This window comes from Antennarius striatus, chromosome 15 (genome assembly GCF_040054535.1).
Source record: "Antennarius striatus isolate MH-2024 chromosome 15, ASM4005453v1, whole genome shotgun sequence".
NCBI lineage: Eukaryota > Metazoa > Chordata > Actinopteri > Lophiiformes > Antennariidae > Antennarius > Antennarius striatus.
Genome location: NC_090790.1, coordinates 9,353,991 through 9,378,935, shown reverse-complemented (window position 1 = coordinate 9,378,935; position 24,945 = coordinate 9,353,991). Strand labels below are relative to the sequence as shown.

Sequence of the window (24,945 nt, the reverse complement as noted above, 5' to 3'; positions counted from 1 at the left end):
ACATGTATGCAAAATTTGTTCCCGCTAGAGCAGAGGTCAGTCTGCATGACCTCGTGTTCAATACACATAATTGATAATACAGGCACTTAGAATTTGTGATTGTAATCAAACAGCCGCCAGACTAATCAATATCCATAGAGACAAGATCAAGGTCAGAGTTATTTGGAAGGCAAAAGAACTCGCAGGCTTTCACATACACATACACACAAACATGCAAAACAAGACAATCTGACTGTTATATAAACAGTGCTCCCTCGCGCATTTGCGTATCAAAGCTCGCGACTTCACCACATCGCAGATTTTTGGTAGGCAGTCACATGATACCGTACGCACATTCTATTGGCTGATTGCATCCGGAAGTGCCCTCTGTTCCGTGAGTCTCGGACTTACGTGAGACACAAAAGTGCTTTTAACAGTAGATGAGAGTTTGGGAAAACGTAATACAGATAGAAGGTGGTTTAATACCAGTATGAGGAGTGTCATAAACATTTAAATTACTGTAAATAACAAGATAGTTTGTTGCTCTATCGCGGAATTCATTAATTGCGTGTGGTTCCTGGAACACATTAACCGCAAAGAACGAGGGCACACTGTATTGGAAATGATATTTTTCTGTAAAATGAGGTGAAATGTTGAAACTTTCAAATGCATCAAATAAAGTTGATTTACACTGATCAATCAGATAGAATAAGACTTTAACAAACTTTGTGGCATTTCTTCTTCATTTAGAGTGTTGACTAGAAAGAAGTATTCAAGGATGGGCGGAGAGGGGATGGCATTCAGCAAAAGGCCTCAGGCTGGAATCAACCTGCGGTCTCTGCATTCAGGGCTCATCATTAACACAGGATGTGGCATAAGCTCTACCAGGTGAATCTGTAAGACATTAAAACCTGTTGCTTGTATGTATAATTATTTTCTACTTATATGTTTTCTTTTTGTCATATCTTAGTCTATCACAATTTAATTATACTATTGCTACCCGTTATTTCACGTTCTTGCTGCTTGACCCCTGGAGAATCAAGTGCACAACAGCACCTGATGGGCATCCCTCCGAGGGGTACAAACCACTTCAAATGACTCCCGTTGCGAGCAGAGCAGCAGTAACTTAATGCTAAGATCTTTCTGGATCACTGAGTTTCTCACCCACAAGCAGGCCTGAACCTCCCTGCAGAGCTACCTTATTTTAGCCACTTTTATCCTCTCTCTTTGTCTTTGTCAGTCACTGCAGACGGTTCATGACCACAGGTGGAGAATTGAATGGATATTGACGTGCGAAGTAAAACCCTCTTCACTGCTATTTTAAAGTCAGTCAATTCCTTTGTTTAAAATATAAAAAGAAGACAGCTTCAAACTCTATCATCTTGCCATCATTTTAATTAGTAATTAATCAAAACTTTAATTGTTTGGCTGTAATTTTCTATGGCTGTGCCACTTTGTGTTTGTGTCGATGTTGACAAGCTGTTCTCTTTAAGCTTCTGTGAACTAATGTTTGACATTTACAGGCAAACCTCAGTTTCCGACGACACTTCATTCCGGAAGGCTGTTTGAATACCGATTTGTTCGAATTCCAAATGCATTTTTCCCATTACAAATAATGTAAATGGTCTTTATCCATTCCAAGACACTAGAAAACTACCTTTTTTCAACATAATATACATCCATTTTCTACCTCTGTATTCGCGTACTATATGTTATTTCATAATGTCATTTATATATCAAAGAAATGTAAAAGGAAGAAGCAAACACGAGAAAGAAAGTGTTAAGTAAATGTTAAATGTTAATCCTGTGACGCTCTTATTTTGGGAAGTGGTTGCATGTAAATATAATGCTCTTTTTCTGTTGAGTGCGACATGCGTAATGTGCCAGTGTTCAATCGTGTGTTCAGGTGAGCGTAGCGGGCTCCGGCTCAAAAAAGAAGAGAAAAACTTACAGTATTTAGTTCCGCTCATCATTCCGGTACGAGTTACCGTTGTCTTTTGAACAGAAGTTTACGGTACCGTAACTCGTACCATAGGCAATGGAACGCAAATTAAGTGAAAAATTAATGAATACAGTAAATTAAAATAACATGCACATTACAGTTAAAGCATAAGAACAATAAAGATAAGAATTTTTACCTTTGTGGTGGTGAGCAGTTGGCATATATGAATGTTGGAGAGGGAGAGGAGGAGGATGGATGTTACTGTGTTTGGTTCGTGTTCGACTTCCAAATTATGTTCGACTTCCAAGACAAAAAAATTCTGAATTTTTTGGTTGAATTCCGATTTGTTTGATGTCCAAAGCGTTCGAAAACCAAGGTTTGCTTGTAATTGAATTGAATTTAATGAAATGGTTGTAATTCCCTGAGTTCAAGTGAGAACAAATGTGTTTATTAAATAACTGCATGTTTAACAGGTGGGTATGTTGGCCTTGCAAACTGCACACATGCAGAACCACAGTTAATCCTGGCAGTCAGCCCACATCATCTCTACCTCAAAGGGTTAACCCCTTGATTCATTTTCAATCAGGAACAAAGATTATCTGGCCTAACTCTGCTGGAGTGGACTCAATCTTGGGCCAAAGCGTGAAGCAGAGCAGGGATTTCTCCCAGGAGGAATCAATCACTTTGCCAAGCTCCTAAAAGCCAGCCCTCACTTTGACTTAACAGAACGACTCGGGCACTTCTTCTTGTCCAATCTTGTTCTGGATACGGCAGTAGGTCAGAAATACACAGATTGAAATCTCTGACCTGACTGGAAGAACTTCAGTGCTTCAGTCAGCGAGTCAGGGTTTAGGGAATTTCAGGTGGATCGGCTGTAAATCCGTCCAAATAGTCAAAACAACAGCAGATGTTAAACCGTCAGCGTATATCTACCAAATCTTATTCACTTGAATCCAGCAATGACAGCAGAGCTAGATCCAGGCCACTGGGTATGTGGACTTGTGTTTTTTCAGGCATGTTTGCATTTGTTGAGAAGTCTGGCATTTTATAAGAGTACTAGGATTGACTGGCACATGGTTAAAGGGTTAACCACTGTAGAGCCTGTGGATTAATACACATATCTTAGCATTTCACTCCATTTGACTGCATCCTGCTGCAGATTACTGCAGGGGTTGTATGTTGTTTGCAGCATGATATCACTAAATCATTGGATTAGAGAAAAAAATTCCAGTTTCAAACAAAACCATTAAGCTGAGTGAAGACTGGAAACACTCAATGCAATGGCTTCACAGTTTTACTGATCTGATGCATTCTGATAAAAAAAGTTTCATGCATCAAGGTTAACAGGGAGAAACTTTGAAACAGATTAAACTGTGTGTTTTCGTGTGACAGGGCTGCTTTTATATTAACTTCACTTTTACCCAAAGGAGTCAGGAAGATTTTAGATATTTGTTTTCCTGCTCCATTAAATAGATGCATTATTTATGAAGTTGAATACCCAAAGAACCTTGTTAAAATGTTAGCTGATGTTGAGATATGAAAAGTGGTGAATCATTTGCCAATTATTTCCTTGTTTATAAAACAGAGTTTTCTTTAACACCCTTGCTAACAGAGTAGACAGGATATCATGTCAGTAATTTATGAAGCTGGTGAAACTGGCACACAACACAAGTCATGTTGGTGCTCAAGCATTTCACTGAATGGCCTTGATGGTGAGCCCCATCAGTATTCTAGTTCCTTAAGTAACCATTTAAATGCATGGAGCTTATCACTCATGGAGATGCTCAAATATACTGTACATCACAATGATTGAACTGGGCAGCAGTCTCTTGTTCTGCTTCACATGTTTCAGTGATAATTAAATTTTATGTGGCTCCAAAACTCTTGCAAACTCAGCAACCTAGCTCAATGAGTAAAATGTTTTCTGGGAATGACATTTTAAATTAAACCCTCTCGTTTTATTTAATTATGCAGGACCAAAATTATGTGCTTGCATTCAACACTGTGTGATTATTCTGGCTGAGAGAAATATTAGTTTATTCTCAGCCAAAACAGCAAATACAGGTTATGGCACCAATATGTGTGGTTTTACTGACCAGAAAAACAGATATTAGAATCTGGCAATAACATCACCATATTAATATGCATGCAAATCAAATGCAGCAAATAATTAAAGTGGGTAACTCTATGTACTACGGGGGTGTATAAAAAAAAACAAAAAAAACATAAAATTAATATGGCAATAAGGAGAATGAATCAGAGTGGAGACTTAAAGTTCATAACAAGGACCATAGATTTATCCTCACTGGAGTTAGGCTTTAATTTGGAAGTTTCTGGAAGTTCCTGATAATAGCAGGTAAATGAAATATGACTAGACAAAAATATTGAACAACAGTGCAAAGTACTAATAAAATGTGTTCCACTCTCATGTCTGTCGGGTCAATAAGAAACAACAATTAAGAGCTCTCAAGACAAAAAGTCTATTATCCTGCACCTTTAAAGCTAATGAATTATGACATTTGTCATTTATTTGATACATACAAAAAATAAGTGAATTGGAGGGTTTTAAAGACCTATCCCAGACTATTCTTATTCTTGATGTCACTTTCAAACCGGAAAAAAAATCTTCAACAGAAGCAGTCTAGAATACAAACCGCAAATGTTTATCAAACTTCACAAGAAAACATAACCATATCTTCCAAATGTCAAACTATTCGATCACAGGAAGTGAATAAAGAAAATAAAATTATGTCTCACCTGAGGGTAAAATTTTTCAGGGTAGATGTGCTTGGCAGAAAAACATAGAAAGTTGCAATGTCTGTGGTCTTCAATGGCTTGGAAGAGGTCTGGATCACCACAGCACCTCCCAGCCTCAGTCGAAGAAAGTTGGGGTTCCCTGGTGGACCTCTCAGCAGATTGACACTTCCTATCCGCCTCAACGGTGTCCCTGATCTCCCAGAGTCTCTTCCTTTTCCCACTCCAACACGCTGTAGGCTATCCTGCGGGGTACATTGGCCTGTCTGATCCCTCCGACTCTGGAAGTAGACTTCCACAAGGTTCCCTTGAAGTCCAATTACTGTTTTGGTTCTTGCAGCTTCCCTGCTAGAGCTGCCTGATCGACTGGCAGAGCTGAACCAGGCAGGTTCTGGTTTCAGCTGTGCGACACAGAATCCATCTGGGGTGACCAGGCATGCACCACGGACTTCCCTAGTCTCCCAGAAAGCATAGGCTGTCACACAATGAGCTCCATCTTTTACCTTTGGTCCACTGCTTTTCCTCCCATTAACTTCTCCAAACCCCATCCTTTCTTCTCCAGAAGTGGTTTGAATCTCTGCAGGCATGTGGAATAGAATCTTGACCACAGGAGATGAAGAACGAACTTGCCGTCCCAAAATAACTGGAAGAATTCTGGGACCACTTGAGAGTTGTTCTGGAGGAATTGGAGCGTCTACAGACAGGGGGCCGTATGAAGCATTGACAGCTGGCTGGAGGAGCCCAGTGACTGGACCAGTAATGAGAAAACTCTGGGTCTGAGCCTTCAAGCTGGAGTTGCCTAATGGTTCTGGAGCATTCTGCTTCAGAAAAACGTGGTTCACATTGAGAACTTGAAAGTCGATGGTTGGATAAACTGGAGATGGTGTGGAGAATGTCCCAGTGTCTTCAACAACCATCTGACTTTTAACACCTGGGAGGGAAAAACATGCGAAAATTGAAGAGTAAATAAATAATCTATTGCATTTTAAAATGAAATTTTCAGTGTTAGGTTTCAACAGTTGGTAGGTACTTCAGAACTTTGGGTTCAGTCCAGTAAAGGATTGTCAAAGGGAGAACAAAAGGACACAAAAGTCAATGAAGGTCCTTCAAGTTTCAAAAAGTAGATGATATGAGGCTGCTCTAAATGGTCATTTCATGTTTTCGAGTAGACATACCTCTGTTGACCCTCATTGGCACTGTATCGATTTTTTTATATACTATGCTTGGATATGCTTGCTGTCTTTCCATTATTATGCCCGTTCACAGCAGTCATGCTTGCCTTTCAGATAGCTCACTAGCACTTCATGAAGATGACAGCTTCAAGCGATCCGGCAGATATGGAAGAAAATTAGTAACGCCCTTGCAAATTGCCTCATCTACCTGTTGGCCTGGTAGGATACTTGAACTTGAGATTGTTTTTCCATACAATTTGAAACAGAATCTCCTATATGAAATGCCCACTTTCCATCTGTCTGCGCAACAGACTCTTGTTTCCTGATTACACTCTCATATTGCATCTTATGCCAGTTAAAAGTCAACATGACTCAATGTCATACTGTATTTGGAACATTCTATCTTCCCAGTGCTAAGTTATAACCAGCCACAACTGTTTAAAGGTTGATGGTTGAACCAAAGGAATTTTTGCCACTTTGCCACTACATATCAAAAAGGTCTATTTAAGGCAGTAAATTATTTATGCTGATCTATATGTTAATGTGTTTTATTATCCTACATAGATATGAAAAAAGTTTATAACTTTAATGGGGTAGGTCTCAGATTTTCTGGTCCTTCAGCAGTCATTATCATTTTTCACTGTCTACCTATTACTTTGATGCACTGCATCAAAGGGAATGGCAAATGTCTGAGTGGTAAAAAGCAGCTCATGTAACTTTAGCGAGTTGACTGTTTGTCCCAACAGGATGGCATTTCAACTCCAACTTCCTCCTGCCAAAGACACTAATTTGCCATCCTTCACGTTGAAGTTTTTCACAACTGATGTGTGAGTTTCACTTTCTCTATCACACAAAAATAACTTATCTGAAGGCAAAGCAGAGCCTCCGTTCTTCCCAAAGGTCTTAGAAGTGATACATTATTCTTTTCTGCATGTTTCATGAATACATCTATATGTAAATCAATTTTCTGTCTGAAAGCAAAGAAAAATCTATGAGAAAATACCAATGTCAGGGTTTATATTAAAAAATATAGCATTCAGAAAAGTACAGGCAATTGTCTCACGGAAAATCAGAGTACTATTGCCGGAGGGAGTACTGTATTACACTAAAGGTCAAAATAGATATTGGCAGGTACACATTTTTCATTTTATTTTTATATCCCCAGAACTAAGACAAACCAGAAGAGAAATGATATATAGTATATAGGCATATTCAAAATGTGATGCAATTGGACATTAAGGCTTTATTTCCTAATTGCTGCAGTGAGTCACATCAGTAAAAAAAACACACAAAAAAACAAACAAAAAAACCCTCTGACTTTAATTTGTTTAAATGACAGTTTGTAGTAGTCTTATAATCTCCATTAAGCAAATTGTGTAATTGCAGTCGTTACAGAAGTTTATTGCTACACAGACATAAAAAAGCCACAAATGGATTTCTATTATGTCGGGTAAACAGGTAGGCCAGGGTCAAGAGATTTAGATTTTGGGGTTAATCTACATTTAAGATTGTTGCTTACCTGAATTATTATTCAAAACATCGTAATCACTTGAGGTCCAATTGCTTGTGCATTTTGTGAAGTACATCAGATGATTCTGTTCCCGTCTTCCCTTTTGTCAAAATTATTTAATTCCAGCAAGCATGAGAAAGACCCCTAAATCTTCATCTAAATATGATTCATCTGTTGATTGCTCTAAGCACAATCAACAGACATTCCATTACTATGCTGGAAGCTCATCTTCTTCAAACACATCCTCACGCAAAGTGGACTCTCTGACAGGTTTGCTCCACAAGTCAGAGAAATCAGTGAGATGTGGGAACCATGTCAGCACTGGGCTGTAAGTCAAAAATTATAAACTATAAAAATTAAGCTTTCTTGTTCTGACATTTCTTCAGTCTTTGATATAACAGCAAGATAAGATCACATTTATACGTGACTCTGAGGCACAAATGTAATCCACTGTTAATGGACTACTGCTGAACCTCATTATTTATTGATCAGATATTAATGTAGGAAGTCCTAGCTGTATTCCCTCAAGTGTCATAACTTGACATTAGATGAAAAATAAACCATTTGAAATAATTAAACTATTGTACAATGAATGTTTCCGTGACCTCAGATGGACTTGCTGACAATGAGAGCGCAGCAATACGGGTTAGTGGACACAAAGATAAGGCTTCATGCATATTTATGGATAGATATAAATGGCTGAACTCTATGATTTGGACACGCATTGAAAAACGCAGCTGCACCGCTGACTCTCTAGCAGAAATACAGCAATTTTGAATGATGAAGATGTGCATGCAGATATCATATGCAGATATAAACTTTCAATTCAAGCTGAGGGAGAAGACTTTTGCATGATATTAGTATCACACAGGCAGAGACAGCTTACAGTCAGTGCATCTCTTTCAGTGCAGGTTATCTTTAAACAAGAGAAACAGCTGTGCAGCCCCACTTTCAGGCCTCTTTAATCCCACAGATGATGATTCCCAAAGCACACTGCAGAGCATGCTGTCACTTTCAGTTCGACAAAGACAATGACATGGACAGAGGGCATGGATTGTAACTGTAAAACCCTCAAAAGTAGAAAAACACAAACATAGCCTGCAACAAAAATGTTTTTAATTCCAATGTGACCGTTTTAAAAACTGTTTCTGGACTTTTAAAGTTCACTTCTCAGACACCTCCTAGTGGCAACAGATACTTAAAGTAATAGAGAAAAGTGGCCTGACCCATCTTGTGCCAGAATGAAAAGCGATAATGGAAAAAACTGTACTTTCTATTCATGTTTGGACTATAAAAGCCTAACCATAAGCTACTTTTATACCTTCTTGGAGGTGTTGCCTAGGTCTGCTCCAAGAAGCTGAAATAAGTAAAATAAGGGGACTCATTCTCATAGACAGCACTAGTCTCACCTTTAACAGCTGTAAGAGCTGCGGCAGCGATGAATGCGCCCAGCGCATGGATGAGAAGGTTGCGCGTCATTACAGCAAAGCTGCGGGGTCCGGCCATCCGGAGCGCAGGGAAGCTGTGAAAGAAAGAGCTGGAAACACTGTCATGAAGGGTTTTTGTTTTGTTTTTGTTTTTTTTCCTGCAGACTAAAGAGGAAAAAAGTGAAGGAATAATTGTTGATTCACGTTTTTATCCGCGTAAAACTTGGTCACTCCAGCGTTTAAAATGTGGTCTCCTTCTTTGGATCCTCTTGAGTTATCAGAGGGATGCTGTCCTCCGTTGGCACGGCTGTGGCAGCAGCGGCTATTCCCACGATAGAAATGAGTGAACATGTGTCGTCTACCAGATTAACGTACCCACGTGGGTAATCGCCGGTAGAGGAAGAGAAAATTAAATGCACACGAGGTCAAGGGGATCAGTGGTTTCTGTACGGGTCAATTTAATGTTGATTTAACAAATTAAGGTTGTGACTGTTGCCTAAAAAGTGAAAATATAAAAAGGGAACACATCGAGATTAGAATATAACATGTTCTGTATAAGAACACAAAATGAGGTCCTGCTCACCAAAAAAATAAAATAAAAATAATAATTATAATTCTTCGTCATGTGCTTTTATTTTTTATTTTTTACCAAAAATTATGTTTCCACAATGACTTTATGAAATTCAGAATGACGTTCAAGAGGCATTGAGGTGGCTTTTTTATTCTTTTTTCCCCCATTTTTCAAAGAGGAAATGTTTCATGCAGGTTTGGCCAGCTGTCATCTGCATATTTTTTGTATCACATGGTACTATACTGTGTAGAATACAACAGATGGATGCAGGCACTATATCTAAAGCCTTGTGATGTCACTGCACACATTACATTTTGCAATATGGCACAACATGACAAACTCCTCTTCAGTCTTGAATGTATTGTGTAAAAACCATTACGAAACTGGTTATGATGTATTTGTAGTACACTGACAATTTGAGACAGTTAAAAATAACATTCATTGCATACATCACATGAGGAAAAAAATCAGGACACATTTAATGTCTTCATATACAGTACTGACTAATTACCTCTTCCTTTTTTAAGTGCAACACTTCTTGATCTAAAACTCCATGCACTGGCTGTAATGAGGTATTCTGAGCAAGAGTGTGAGTTCAAAGCCTGAACTAAAATAGTGTCTTTGTGTAGTGTGTCCTACAAACAGGAACTCGGAGCCAAGGGAACCACTTTGCCTCTGCACAGACAGAAACGTCACATGTACATGGGTATAATGCACTTGGACTCGACTAGTCTTTTTCTCTCTCTAACATCACCCACCACTTCTCTGAATGATACTGAATGTCTTCCAGTTGAACCCACTGTGCCAGCATCACGCATGCAGGCATCGCTGTCAAATTATTCTTCCCTTTCTTGACAGCACAGGCTGATTAAAATAAATATGCTCCTTAGAGTGACTTTTATGGTTCTCTAAATGGCAAGTAAAACTTTGAGGACTGATGGAGTTTGTTCCCTCAGGAGAGCATCATGGTTTTGCTGTACACATTGCTCCAGCGTTTGCATCGGGTTAGTTAATGCATTACGTTCTGAAGCTCTGCTGAGCTTTAATTTGAGCAGCTCATCTGTACTTTTTGGCTGGATGTGATTAGAGGACTGTTGAGTCTGGGAACATCTCCAGATTTTAAAGTTGCTGCTGATGCTATTAGAGATAACAGAGAGGCGGTTTGAGGTCCCGCGTGTGACTCCTTCACTGTGACCAGGGTCCTGAAGAGTTACTTGATGTGTATTAACATGGGTGAAGATGTAAATCTGTGTGGCTGATGTCTTTAATTATGAAGTGTCTCGTTTGGTTTTTTAAAGAGAGGGGGGGGGAAGCATGTATTTGGCTATTCACTGATTTACCCATGTTAGTGCTATTAGTCAAGGCAAGGCAGGGCAGTTGGTGTTTGTTGACTAAAATATCTTACCAGCTGTTGTATATTTGCAATGAAATCTGGTGCAGTCATTCCTTCTGTGTGAATTGTTCTCATCCTTTTTATTTATATTCTGTATTACTGTCAGAACAAAATTTCAATATCTCAAACGTAATACTTTGTTTTATGACCAAAAGCACAATTGACTGCCTGTTTTTGAGGTCATTTAACTCATTTGAACATGATTGTATTCTAAACACAAATACAGTATATCAACGTTTTCTCCTAGCATTTCACTAGAAGCTAAACTGTATCTACAACTACCTAAACTATACTGCGCAATATTTCGCAGAATAAAAATATAACACTAGAAAAAATATTGATAATGTTTATTTTTTTCTTAAATGCATCCTATTGCTTATTATTCTTTTATTGTCATTTTGTATTTCTAGTTAATTTCAAATTTCTATCATTCCTTCTTTGTTATTTATTTATAAATATGTGAACAAAAATTCATGTTTTAGTGATGTTCAGGAAAAAAATCAACCCAAATAACACATGTAAGGGTAAAAAAAAAATAAAAAAAAGAATTGGGAAATACAGCTGACACGGGGGCAGAGTGTATTTTGAAGTGATTATGAACAAATCAGAACAGGTCATATCAAATATCACCTGAACAACCTTTCACCTGACGTCCAGGGACGGATCACAGCCGTGACTCTGGGTTCATGGTGTGATTAGTCCACCTAGTAACCTTTGCTAAGAGTAATCCAGTTCACTGAAAGATATATTACAGCAACAACAATCCCACTGCCTTTTGCTTTTAGTATTCGGTCAAATAATGCTCAGATCAACTTAGCTCTGTCTCATCCTGTTGGTGCTGCGTTTTATTGGCTGCAAACACGAGATTAGAATAATAATAACAAAATCATTGTTCAGGACTACAGAAGGAAAGTGCAGGCATAAGCATTTATGCAGACATCTGTGAGGAACTCTTGTAAACTAATGCTGTAACTCTGATCTCTGGGGGGGATCTGGAGCGAAGCCTCTGAACATAAAGCTGCCGTTACATCTGTGTAATAACACTTAGCACTGCAGCCTTGCCAGGGGCGTCTGGCCAACCAGACTTTTCAGCACCTTAGGTGCTCGAGTTCTGAGGGCTTTGCAGTCAAGTTGTACCTCGAGGTCAGCTCCCATTCCATTACGTCTCAGCTAAGATGAATCACAAGGACAGACCTGTGTCCTGGTTTGTTTTTTTTCTTCTTCTCTTTTTGAAGTCATCCAACATTCTTCATCTGATGACAGAGCACCTTTGCCATGAATATCAGTTTTCCACCCCTGCAGGATGCCATGAATGAGTTACCAGCCAGGCGGTGTGCTCTCCCACTGACAGGCTGCCCTCAGAGCACCATGATGTAAAGGTAAGCAGCTTGCCTCAAACCACTTGCGTGCATTCTATTCAAATTTATATTGAGGGTTCTGCTCACCTGAGAAGAAACAGGTTATAACTTACTGCACAGAGCTCAACGGACTGCAAAGCATGCAATGAAATAATGTCTATTCAGTGCGTGTAAGGTGGGGTTACTGGTGGAGTAAATGTACCTGTGATGGGAAATACACTTGTCATGTGAAATATATGTCATATACAATAAATGTGCATGTGTTTTATGTGAATTAACATAAGCTACCAGGACTTAAAAGGCACAAAATGAATTTTGCTATCAAGCATGGGTGCACTGGGAGGTGTTTGGTATGTAGGAAAGATATGATACATTTTAATGAATCTGTCATGCTTGCTGTGTTGCATTATCGTTTACAGGAATACACACACACACACACACACACACACACACACACACACACACACACACACAGTGCAAACAAAATGAGGGAAAGGTCACTCAGAGAAAATGTCTTTCCTCTGAATGATACAGATATAAATATTAATAAAGTTATGCAAAGAGACTTATGGTGTAAAGTGTAATGCACTCACTCTAAATAAAACTCTTTACCTCACACATGCTGTATGAACTGTCGGAAACTTTTAATGCCCAGAGACTTCAAAAGGATTCTTCAGCAAACCACATGACAAAAGGTCCCCTGGTATATCAAAGTCAAATTAAAATATTTTACCTGAAAGATCCCTGCTTTGATTTTGGGGCAGGGGGGATCAGATAGATCAGTGTTTAACTGGCACTCTGAGGTTTTGTGAAATATTCAGTGAGGCCAGGAGAGGATGGATGTCTCCTTGTGGCCCCCTATGGTTATGTGGCAGGCAGGACGAAACAGAGTGATAGAGAGGTTACAACTGGCAAGAATTTTAAACACCCAATGGCCCTGGGGGAGTCCAGAGACTTACAGCTCAATATAGATCTGTTAGATGGCGGGGGGAAATAAGGTCACGACTGAGAATGAGAGAAGGTGAGGGCAGGGATGCGAGGGAGGGAGAGGGGGACACAAGAAGAGAGGACGGACAGAGGGAGGGGGGAGCATTGGGCAAATAATATTAGGAGAAATAAAACAAAGAGGAATTGATTTATAAAGTCAATTTTTTTTCTTTCTTCTACTCCTGAGAACAAAATGTGTTTCAAAAAACAAACCCAGTATAAAATATCCCATATTTTTTTCTTAATTTTTAAAGCTCTTCTCCTGTTTGGATCAATACTAAAAACCAAGAAAAATAGTTAAAAATGCATAGGAGGGTTATGAAAGAAAAGGAGGAGAAAGACAGGGATGAGAAGATGGAGAAGGCTGAGGGATTTTTCTCAAGTGAAACCTTTGATGAAATAGGAAGTGTATTTATTTGCATCAAATTGTGTTTAATCAGCCAATTAGATTCACTGATGAGATCTGGGTTTGCGCATGTATGCTATCCCGGGCTCAATCCCCAGGATCTGTGGCCCTACGAAGGCACAAGCCGGTGTCAACTTCCTGGGTAAATGCAGAGGGTTGCAGCAGGAAGGGCATCCGGCATAAAAAACTTTGCAAAATAAATGTGGGTGTTAAGTTAAAATGAAAAAATGGATGACATGCTGTGGTGAACCCTAACAGGACAAGCCGAAGGGAGCTTCATGTTGCAGTCTTGATAGTCACATGCTGGCTATCCCCACAGAAAGGTACTACTGCCCCCCGGAGGATTATCGTGGAACTGCATGACAACACAAGCAGGACTGACATGCCAACTCGACTGAAACGAAAGGATTCGACATCATGAACACGTAGAGTTGAATTCAAATTAAATCCCTGCAAACACTTACTGATAAATCTATTCTGTTCATTCATTAATGTTATGCATTTGTTATTTCCGTTTACGAGCGAGCTTGTTGAGTTGATTTGAGGCTCCAACTCTTAAAAGTGATTCTGACCCGAACCAATAATACATTTCTCAGCTTACTTCCAGTTAAAAAGCATTTCGAGCCATGGATCTATATTGATTATATCTCATATCTAAATAATTTGTTAACTGAAATCTGTTTGCCTATTTTTCTTTACCAATTAAATTACAGATAGACAAATGTCAGCCATTAACCAACCTAAGGGAAGAGTTTGGTGTGGATATATAAATCTTCCCAAAGTGACTGACCCTTGACTGAAGTCGCTGAAAGTGTGATTTGGGTTGTGTCTCTCAGAGTGCACCATGAGCTGTAATTACTGGCAAATCCAGAGAGAAACCATTGGAATACATTGACAGGCCCATCAGGATCCAGCCTATATTGACAAGCAATATACTTAAAGTAAAGAGCCACTAACGGTCTGTCAAGTCCTTCAATTCTTTAATTTGAGAAGAAGCTAAACTGACAGGCTTAAGGATCAATAGTACAAATTTCTCAAAAGCTCTCAGCCTCAGAAATCGTTCTCATGTTAACTGCAACAGACCTCTCACAGTATCTGTACATCATAGTACAAGTTTATTTCTCAAGTATATTATCAGTGCTTTGTGTGACAGGATGACAATTAAGGACCCAGGATGGTCATCTGTCAAGTAAATCAGTTCTAGGTTTTCTCCAACAGGCTACTGATCTAAAATGAATCTGTGGCAGAAGCATTTATAACCTCATTAATACATGTAGTTGTAATGATTAACCACGGTGCACTGGTGTCGCGCCAGGAGTTTCCCCAGCCTCACGCCCTAAGTCAGCGAGGATAGGCTTCAACTTTCCGCAACCCTTCACAGCAGATGAAGTGGTAGAGTATGAATGAATGTAATGACTAATTTTCCTATATATAATAAGTAAAAGCATTTATGGATAAACTGCCTCTTTCCATAGTTACTATTTTAAATTTATGCTGTTTTTATTCCTGCTGTATTAACGCGTGTGCTGCATTTTGCTGCACTACAAAATTAAGATTGAGCTAATATTAACTACTTAATGTGTGGTAGTTTCATTTATAGCATTGAATCATGTTGTATAAGATCATTATGTCGGTAGTATCCATGTCTATCTGAGCCACAATTCTTTAAAATACATTAAGAACATGAGTTCATAAAAATATGCCCTGCTTTTAACTTTATGCTTTAAGAATTTTCCTGCTGTATAAACCTACATTTTCCAGCTAAACCTCTTTGAAAATTTTTGAAAAAGTGTTACTAAAGCTAACAGATGAATGAAATGGAGGAAAAGGCTCAATAAAGTTGAATTACTGCAAAACTGTACTTTGAATCCATACTTAAAACACCATGTAAGCAAATGCACTGTAAATAAGAGCGGATAAAATAAAGGAATACAGGAAACTCTCTATTTGTACAACAAGACATTTTTATTTGTCAGGTTGGTTCCAGTCTAAAAATAAGGAGGCCAAAATATTATTCTTAAAAAATGGTAGTTATTTAAAATCAGATATTGAATCTAATGACTCAGTTCTGTCATGTTCTGAACAATTTACAGTGCAGTTCTGTTTCACCGCTGGAAGTAATTTTCTATCGTTTGAACATGATCAGGATAACGTGATGTTTCGCTGAACCACAGATGGGATTTTCCTACCTTTCTTTTTCAGATGAAATATTAGACAGGTGTCAGTTCAAACTCTCAACCCCTGATCTGAGAACAATTCTTAACTCATTCATTGACACATGAATGTAATTCAGTTAAAGGACTACCTATCAGATCAACAAGAAAGCCTTTTGTTTGTCTTGTTTGTCTGATGCAGTGGTTCCTCTGTTCACTATCAAATTAATATGGCCACCATTTGTTGTGTGAAAAGGTCTGGTTTTTCCTACTCTTTTAAATGCAACTCCTTTAATCACAACAAACACAAAACACACAACAAGAGTTTCTAAAAAATATCAAATTTAATTTGGTTATAAAAGTCACATTTTTTCACATGCACACCCACACATAAAATTAAACATAAACACTGCCCAGTGATTTCTTTTTTTGTCTTCTTTTTTTTTAAACTTTGATTCACAAAGCGAGCACATATGGTGGACCAATACATCTGATTCCAAAGGACACTATGAGATGCTTGCAGTCTTTTGTAGGAAGAGAAAATCTCAGTGCATGAACAGAGAGGCTGTTGTAAAATAATGTAGAAACATTTATAAATTATATACAAATGAATCCAAGTACAAAAGAGCTACAGCATTTAGAGACACTACACCCATTCACGAAAGGACGTTTTGGTATTGGGACACCATAATACAGGATTCTGTGACACAGTGAAAGAGAAGCTATTAAGCAGCTCTGAAAAAAAAATGAAACCATGTAAACAACGTTCTATTTTGGCAAACCCTCTCTTTTAATTGCATCTTATCAATAATAGGCGAAGGGGACCCTGTTATACACGATAGACTTTGATCATCGAAGTGCATCTTGACACAAGAGACAAACAGACCAGAATCGATGCTTGAAACTAAACACAAAAGATTAATTTGTTAAAGCTATGAGACATGTCATCCCTCCAGATCGTTACAAGACTTTTTTTCCACCTCAACAGCAACAAAAATGTTGGTACCACATACAGGCCTTTCTTTTTAGAGATGAATATTGCTAATAAAATAAAAGTCCCAACTCTTTTATCATCTTATATATACTGATGATATAAATTATTTAAATTGTCTCCTCAAAAGCCCAAAACTGAGGTAGGAGAGTGGGTTGACTTGTGTTTGTGCCACCAAATTAGAAGAAAAGATGTCTCAGGCAACAATAACTTAGATCTACGGGTTATAGTTTGAAAATGTGGCCACAGAAAAGAGAAAAACATTGATAATTTGGTGCGGAATGTAAGAGAAGAAAACTCAGACAGTTTGTGGTATAATATTAGTTTCTGATATTCACTTCCACTAATCACTGAATAATTTGATCCAGGCTACACGTTTTCCAACTCAAAGGAGACAGTTTTACCTTTGACAGCGGGAGTAATTGATTTAATTGACAGTCGTTGTGACAGCCTGCGGAATGCTAAATCGTTTCTAATGGTCTGATTATCTTTTCTGATGCGAATGTTTTAGGAGCATTAGGCAAATACGTTTGTTTTTGAAGATTCGGTGAGTTAACAAACTAAATGGAGCGACAAGCGAAGAATAATGATCCTGCTTAGCGTTTGAGCTCTCGAGCTATGAGTTGTTAATTCCATCCAAGAACTCATCTGAATAAACTTTAAAGACTGATCAGCACCAAAAATTCCCTGTGAAACATCATCATGTTCTGGTGGTGTGCTGCAATGACCTCTTCATCACCATGAAACAAGTGGAACGGTACAGGTATGTATGATCAATAATCGAACGGCTTCTGCTTCTGAAACAAGGAACACGTGAACGCGTCACATCCAATCGAGCGCACTCATGCGCCTGAAGCGTGTCTTCCACTATTCAAACAGACGAACACGTTCACCTTTGTGCCAGAGGACAGACACACAATCCTGTCTCTCACTGGGGTGTTTCGTAACAGTTTTCTTTATTTATTTTTTTCAAACCTAGTTATACCTTTTTTAAGACAGAGCCAAAGCGACACGTCATCAAACGTAAATCCTGGATGAAGTCAAGCTTGAGATCTAATGAGGCTTGTCAAGCTCCTGTTATTTCTGTGAAGGCCACTGAGACAAGCTTTCTCACATTAATGCCCTGTTGCCACTCGACCATTCTGTTTCTCATCTTCCCATCACGCATGGAAACGTTTCCATCTATGATATTGCACTGAATAGAATAAAAGCCTTTTAGCAACCAGCATTACGTCACAGAATGCCTCCATAACAGCTGGGTCTGAGATTTCCTTAGTGTGGTTTCCTAGTCCTTACTGTGACATCAGTATTTTATGTATTTATTTTGTTTAGAAATTATGATGTAGCTAGACTCTGCCCAGCTGCTCTGCTTCAATAAATGTGTATTTCCTTTGACTAATGATAAAAAAAAAGAAGAATACATGTCATAAATATCCTTTTTCTGGATTTTTTTTAGTCATCTGTTAATTTGAAATACATCACAGTAATATATTTTTGTCTGCAGGTCACCCCTCTGTTGATTTTGGCACTGTACATAACTTAGTGGATTTGTACCCATCACCAAACATGAATAATTGTATCACTGGTTATATTCAAATAGTCTCACACAGTTCAACAGACAAAGCTCCCACCCTCTGCTGTGTGTTACTGGGATCAGAGCTGATTGTATGGCTGCAGTAGACAGAGCCCAGCATGTGCATGTATTATACATGGGTGGGGTTTTATTTCACTGGGGAGAGTCTCTTCAGCAGCTTCTTCCCCTTGGACAGAAGTCCTTTCTTCTTTTTGTTCGCCAGATCTTGGGAGTCTCGAGGGTCCAGTGGGATGTGAGGGCCCCTGGTAGGGCTCAGGGGTCTCATGGTGCCCGGGAGCAGGGGCCGAACAATGGGAGACGGCGCTCTGACGGGTGCTGCATCACTCCCGACAATGGCAGTGGTTTCTGTGGTGCCCTAGGGAGAGAAGTGATGGGGAGGTTTGGAGGCAGGGGGTGTGTATTACTAAAGAAGTGACACGTTCATACTGGACGTGAACCCCCCCTCTCTCTCTGTCACACGCACACACACACACACACACACACACACACGCACACACACACGCACGCACGCACACACACACACACACACACACACACACACACACACTTTCTTCACTCTATGTCCTGGAGAAAGTTTTTTCCTGCCCTGCTTATTTTCATCAGAAATCTTGTTAGTTTGTTTATCACTGTAATAGGTTTGTTTTGTGTATGTACTTTAAACCTCTAAACCTCCTTTAATTTAATTGTCAATGAGCTGAGCTGCATCACAACAACATAACCGCCACAAATGACTGACTCAAGTTTCTCTCTTCTGTTGGTTGTTGCACTTACCCTTCATTATTATGAGCTGGTCATGTGAATGCTATGATTACTTTTAGCAAAGACACTTGGGATGTTGTGTTTTAGATCACTTACAAATTCAGAGATTTTTTTACAATCAAAAATAATTTACTCAAAAATATATTCAAATTTAGTATTTCTAACTTTGTGAACCATGTACAGAATATATAATAAACACTATATGCTGTAAATCTGGAGTGTGATGCTGGCTTTTTTCTTAAGATTTAATGTAGTTTTTAGCAAATATTTCAATGATACATTCACTTTCCATCAATGTCATGTCACTGAAAACAGCATATTTCTTTACAAATGAATAATAATCTATGGGGAGTGTGGTTTTTTTATGTTTTCGTGACTATGTGGTATTATAAACACTGAATATGACTTTATCATTCCCTACATAGAGTACTGTTGCATCCGTACTAAACTGACATTTGAAAATTGAGATTTGGTGGGTTTATACACACACATACACACATACTGTGCAAATGTAGAAGAAACACTGAGGAGGAAGCCATCAAATGTTGAGCACGACATCAGCACAGCACAGAGCCGGAGAAGTCCACCATCGGTGAAGCCATGAGGGAACATACAGTACAGTCATATACAGTATACGACACCCAGGAACACAACTGTAGATACCAGGCCTCTCATCTAATGCAGCAGCAGGATACACGATTAGCAACTGCACAATTTTACTGAGATTAATTTTCTCTAACATCATAAAATTTCTGGTTTATAGTAGCATTTTCTCTGGCTACGGTTAAATTTGCAGCAATATATTTGAAATTAATTGCCTTTGGGCAACAAAAATAGTGTGAGTCTAATACTAAAACTATTATGGACATGTTCATATTTGAAATTAAATATTTATAGATTACATTTCAACTCAGGCTTAAGTTGAACACTAAAACTGAAAATGGAAAAATTTTTGACCTCATGAAAAAAAATAACATAACAAGAAAAGTGCTTCCACAGAGCAAACTGCCATCAAGAAGCTTCTGCTATGACCACAAGCTGTGTGCATTAGAGCTGTGAGCTCAGTATCTCAAGTTGCAAACTTACTGTACAAGGCAGAAAGAGCCATTTATGGTGTGAAATGAACAATCTTCTTCTGCTTGTTTGTTTTGTTTTGCCAAGCGGGTGAGGAAAAACAAAAAGAAATCAGATATGGCAGCATTGTCACTGTTGCTAGGACCCACACCACTATGACCACTGAAAACAACAACAACAACATCAACAACACCAACACACATGGACACAGAGTACGGAAAAAGAATGTTTTTAATATCCAATTACGTTTGTTTATTTTTTTTTCCATTGTAACAAGACAATATAGATGTATCTGTGCTGCGATTATTCTTATTTCTGGAGCTCGGAGCAATCATGGCGTATCCGCTGTCAACAAGGCTGAAAAATAGATCTAATATGTGTCCAATATACATAAAGAAACATGGCCTTTTTAAGGAAATACGGCTGTCGAGCCAGGTAAGTTAGAAAATGTATCAAGTTTGAAAAAGGCATGCTTTTCCTCTTTCTGTTCTTTGTAATCATTATCATTTTCATAATTATTAATTATTATATATATATACAATAACCACAATTAGATTTTTTTTTGTTTCAGTGCAAAGAGGTTACACATGACCTTGTGTAAAGAATAAGTTGAGCCTTTTTCAAGCCCTCTGTCACCAGTGCTACATGCAAAAGTCACCCACAGAGCTCCCACAGTCTATCCTCTCTGTCCATGTCGGGATTTGCTTCGTCCTTTCTCTGAGACTTAGAAAGGTGTTAACAGCGGATTCTTCTCTCCTTTCTCCAAAAAGTGAGGGAAAGGGGGCAGGAGGAAGAGGGGAGGGCGGGGTGCTGTTAGTTTGTACAGAGTCACCACTGTCACCACATGGACAAACACACACAATGAACAGCACACAGACGGCAAAGTGGAGGAAGCGAGAGACGGAAATCAAGAGAGAGGACGGAAGATGGATGAACACAGGGCCTAGCGCTGAGAGCGACGATGATGATGTACCCGTTTGCCCTCTGAGACGGTGGCAGCAGAGTTGGCGGGGAGGCGGTTGGCGGGTTCTTCCTGGGGGTAGTGAGATGGAGTATCGGTCAGATACACCTCCACGTCATCAGGCACTTCTTCCAGGAAGTTAGAGGGAACCAGACCACGATGGCCGTTCATTTCACCCTGTGAGGAATAACGGAGATAATCAGTGGTTTCGTCACTGTCCATAGCCATTTTATAACTTTTAGTTCCTTTAATTACAGTAATTTGAAAAATTATAATCTTTCAGATTTGTTGAATTGATATTTCATAGTAACCATTAAGGACTCTCTCTCCAGCTGAGACTTAGAGAACAGAAGATTGCAACCAAGAGCCAGTTTATCTTTGTACAAAAATACATTCGGGAGACAAAATACAATACAATACAATACAATACAATACAATAGATTTAAAGATAAATTTTCTATTTAAATTTAAAAAAATAAATATAAAATTTTTCATTTGTGCCATAACTGATGGCTGAGCAACACTCACGTAATAGAATCCATCTTCGTCTATGTCTCCATACACGGCGATGATGTCACCAGCACAGAAGGTCAGTTCAGCCTATCAGGAGACACAGATGCAGAAACAGATATACAAGACAACCTATCCAAGCAAAGTCTACTCTGTCTTAAAGGCCTCTTCCTATTATTTGTGAACATCCTCAGATTCACTGTGTCCTTGGACCTGTTGCTGATACGTTCATCAGTGTCTTCTCTGCAGACTGTTACCTCGACATCTACATTGGGGGAGCTCTCCCGGGGGTCGTAGTCATACAGAGCCACCATCCTCCTGGAGGTCTGGTCACGCCGGAGGCCTCTTCTGTTGTGTTCTGGAAGCAAAATAGGGAGCATATAAATGTTAACCCTGTGATATAAAGTCTAGGATCTTTGCTCGTTTGTGAGACCAAACATGCTCATGTTGTACCGATTCTATCCACGGGGGTGCTGAGGGGCAGGAAACCCTGCTTGATGAGTTGGTCCAAGGTCTCCTCGTCCTCTGCTCGTATTTCTGACACCATGTTACAAGGGACCAGACCCATCCTGCCCCGCAGTTCCGCTCTGTAAAAGCCATCTGTATCTTTATCACCATACACCTGTGCACAGCAGAACAATATTTAGGGCTGCAACTTTAAAATATACAAATTGCACAAGAAGAGATCTTCCTCACAACTGCAGTGCATCATGAACATAAATTGAATATGAGGGTTTTTTTATCTTTTACCTTTACTGAAATCAGACCCTTGAAAGATGAACAAACTTTCAACTTGATGTAAGCAGAAGAATGAAATGAAGGGGAGCTATTTTATTTAGTTACTTGAAGTTTTATGTCAATCTGGTATTATTCTATAGAATCTGAGAGTGCACACTAAAATGTAATTCAAACCTAATCTGGCAATCTACAGCATTTTTCTGTAGTCAAAATTCAGCTAACAACGAGATGTTAATCCTGGATTCACCCCAAAGAGGAAAACAGAGTGATCAGAAATACTGTTGAGCATCCAAACATGTTTGGTGTAATTCCCCACCCTAATGATCTGCCCCTCTTTGAAGGGCAGCTCCTCATCAGCTGCATCTGGATTGGGTGACATGGACAGAGGATCGTAGTCAAAGAGGGCCACGAAGATCCTGAAGGACTCCTCAGGCTCCGATTCATCATAATACATGGGAGAGCGGCGATCCCGGTCCCTGTAGCCATCTTAAAGACATTAAATAGAAAACCATTCCATCATTGTGCATTGTGACACAAAGGACACGATAAGTGTAATTCAACGGACGAAGAGGAAACTTGGGAGAAGACTTCTCATTTCTCTGATTCCTGCCTCCTGGTCTCGTCTTTCCTCCATCTCTCATGAAATCCATGTCATTGTGTAATCTTAATAGATAAATATGAATTCTTAACATGCATCCCGAGGAGTGAGGAGGAACAATCCACAGGTATGTCATTTATGACATTCCTGTGCATGCAGTTGGAATATTCAAACCATGGTGGGATCAGGACTCTTCAAATGTTCCTTCCGCATTCATAATTTGTGTTGGTTATTGAAGGTGATACAAATTGAAATCAAACTGTGGCCTTGATGGATTGTGTACGACTAATGAGTCGGTTATGTAACTGACTTACTCAATGATTTTTCACTTTGTTATTACAGTGCAACAGGTTGTTCTGAACATTTAAACGCTCATCTGACCCAAAGATTACAATCGACAGCAGAAGGCTGCAACACAACAACGGAAAAAAAAGATGCAGCTGTGTCACACATCATTTTTAATTAACTTTCAATTATAACAATGGCTCCACACAGTTGTCTCCTTTTGTTGAAGCGCTGTGGCATTGACTCCCCTTTCTGCATGTATCTACCATGCCTCCTGTACTCATATCTCAGGTGGGAGGGACCCAATGAGATAAAGTGAGGAAAGGAATCAGGGATAGACAGAGAAATGAGAAGAGAGGATTGTCTCTTCAACTATAGTATTTCCAAATACATTTTATTTTATTTGTTCTTTTTTATCTTTGTTTTTGTTTTTTGGCATTTCCAATGTTTGAGAATTCATTTAGGATAAACTGAGATGAACAATCCATGGTTTTTACATCTTATTTACGCTTTAATTCTGAAAAAAATAATGATAGGATCAAACGAGACAGCAAGACATTCAATTTTCTAGTCGCGTCATATTTGTGCCTGTCAGCATGCAGGACAAGACATGTGGTCAGTAAAATATATAAAATCATTTACTGTGGGACAAATGCATGCACCCGGACAAACAAATGCACACAGAACCATCTTTTAGATTTTATTTTCGTGTTTGTAAATGCAGTGAGAGACAAATGGGGAGCAAGATGAACCATGGTGCAAGAAACACAACGTGATGACATGACACTAGAAGCTCACAAGACTCCAACATGCATGCTGTAAAAAGCCTATGCAAAAAATTATTTAAAACTTCATGTGAAATGAAAATTTTCACTAAAATTCTTATCCCACCCATTGATAATTCTTGCAGCAGCAAGCGTTCTAAAGCAGATATGGCCATGCTGTTGTGAAAGAGTATCGTATAGTTTGCATTGCAATAGCCGGAAAATATACCGACAAAGTCAGACACTGATTTGTGTTAAATCCAAGCATAATGTGAAATACCAATGGAAAGTCAATGAAGCCAAATCTATAATGCACTCTAGAGCGCGTGTGTGTGTGTGTGTGTGTGTGTGTGTGTGTGTGTGTGTGTGTGTGTGTGTGTGTGTGTGTGTGTGTGTGTGTGTGTGTGTGTGTGTGTGTGTGTGTGTGTGTGTGTGTATGTGTCCACGCTTGCACTTGAGTTAGAGTAGGTGTCAGTATCAGATGTATTCAGACTTCTAATGTGCAGGGGTGATGGATGTGTGGGGTGGGGAAGGGGTAGTGTGAGTGAGTGGAATTAGTGATGGGGGGGCGGGTGTAGAGGTCAAATTGAATAGCAAGAAGCATTGAAGACGAGCAATTTTGATTTATTGAGACTGATCGCATTTGGATAGTGAAGGAAATTTGAAAATGTATGCTTTTTTCCTTCCTTGATATTGATTTGGTCCTTTTTTTGATAGCTGATTGCAATGACCCATGAAAATTAACAAGATTAGTTAAAAAAAAAAAAGAAACAATGGTACTTCAAAATAAAACTTCAAATGAATTTTTTAAAAAAACTACCATTAAAAACATGGTCATTTGTAGTCCTTCATTATTTCATGCATGGCTGCTCTGGTAAAAGAGTATCATGTGTGGTTGTACCGCAGAGGGAATGGGTTTTAGCAGGCATCTAGTTCAGTGCAGAGAGGGAGGCATTCTTTGAGCAATCAATCATTTAAAACCTGAAAGCGTGGAAACGTTCACCCTGAACATCAGGTAT

At 39.0% G+C, this 24,945-nt stretch overlaps 2 protein-coding genes across 2 annotated transcripts in view; both read right to left on the bottom strand.

The window, feature by feature from the left end:
* Positions 1-8,863, bottom strand: part of LOC137608587 (transmembrane protein 132D-like) — a 30,684-nt gene extending 21,821 nt beyond the window's left edge. Inside the window, exons 1-2 of the mRNA XM_068335080.1 lie at positions 8,767-8,863; positions 4,679-5,606 (exon numbers count right to left, since the gene is read on the bottom strand). Of these exons, the coding sequence (XP_068191181.1) occupies positions 4,679-5,606; positions 8,767-8,863 (1,025 nt within the window). The remainder of the gene's footprint in view (positions 1-4,678; positions 5,607-8,766) is intronic.
* Positions 8,864-16,009: 7,146 nt separating this feature from the next.
* rimbp2a (RIMS binding protein 2a) overlaps positions 16,010-24,945 on the bottom strand; it is a 30,117-nt gene continuing 21,181 nt past the window's right edge. The window contains exons 18-24 of the mRNA XM_068335592.1: positions 22,596-22,765; positions 21,995-22,163; positions 21,799-21,899; positions 21,560-21,631; positions 21,044-21,208; positions 19,499-19,519; positions 16,010-18,592 (exon numbers count right to left, since the gene is read on the bottom strand). Of these exons, the coding sequence (XP_068191693.1) occupies positions 18,365-18,592; positions 19,499-19,519; positions 21,044-21,208; positions 21,560-21,631; positions 21,799-21,899; positions 21,995-22,163; positions 22,596-22,765 (926 nt within the window). The 3' untranslated portion in view covers positions 16,010-18,364. The remainder of the gene's footprint in view (positions 18,593-19,498; positions 19,520-21,043; positions 21,209-21,559; positions 21,632-21,798; positions 21,900-21,994; positions 22,164-22,595; positions 22,766-24,945) is intronic.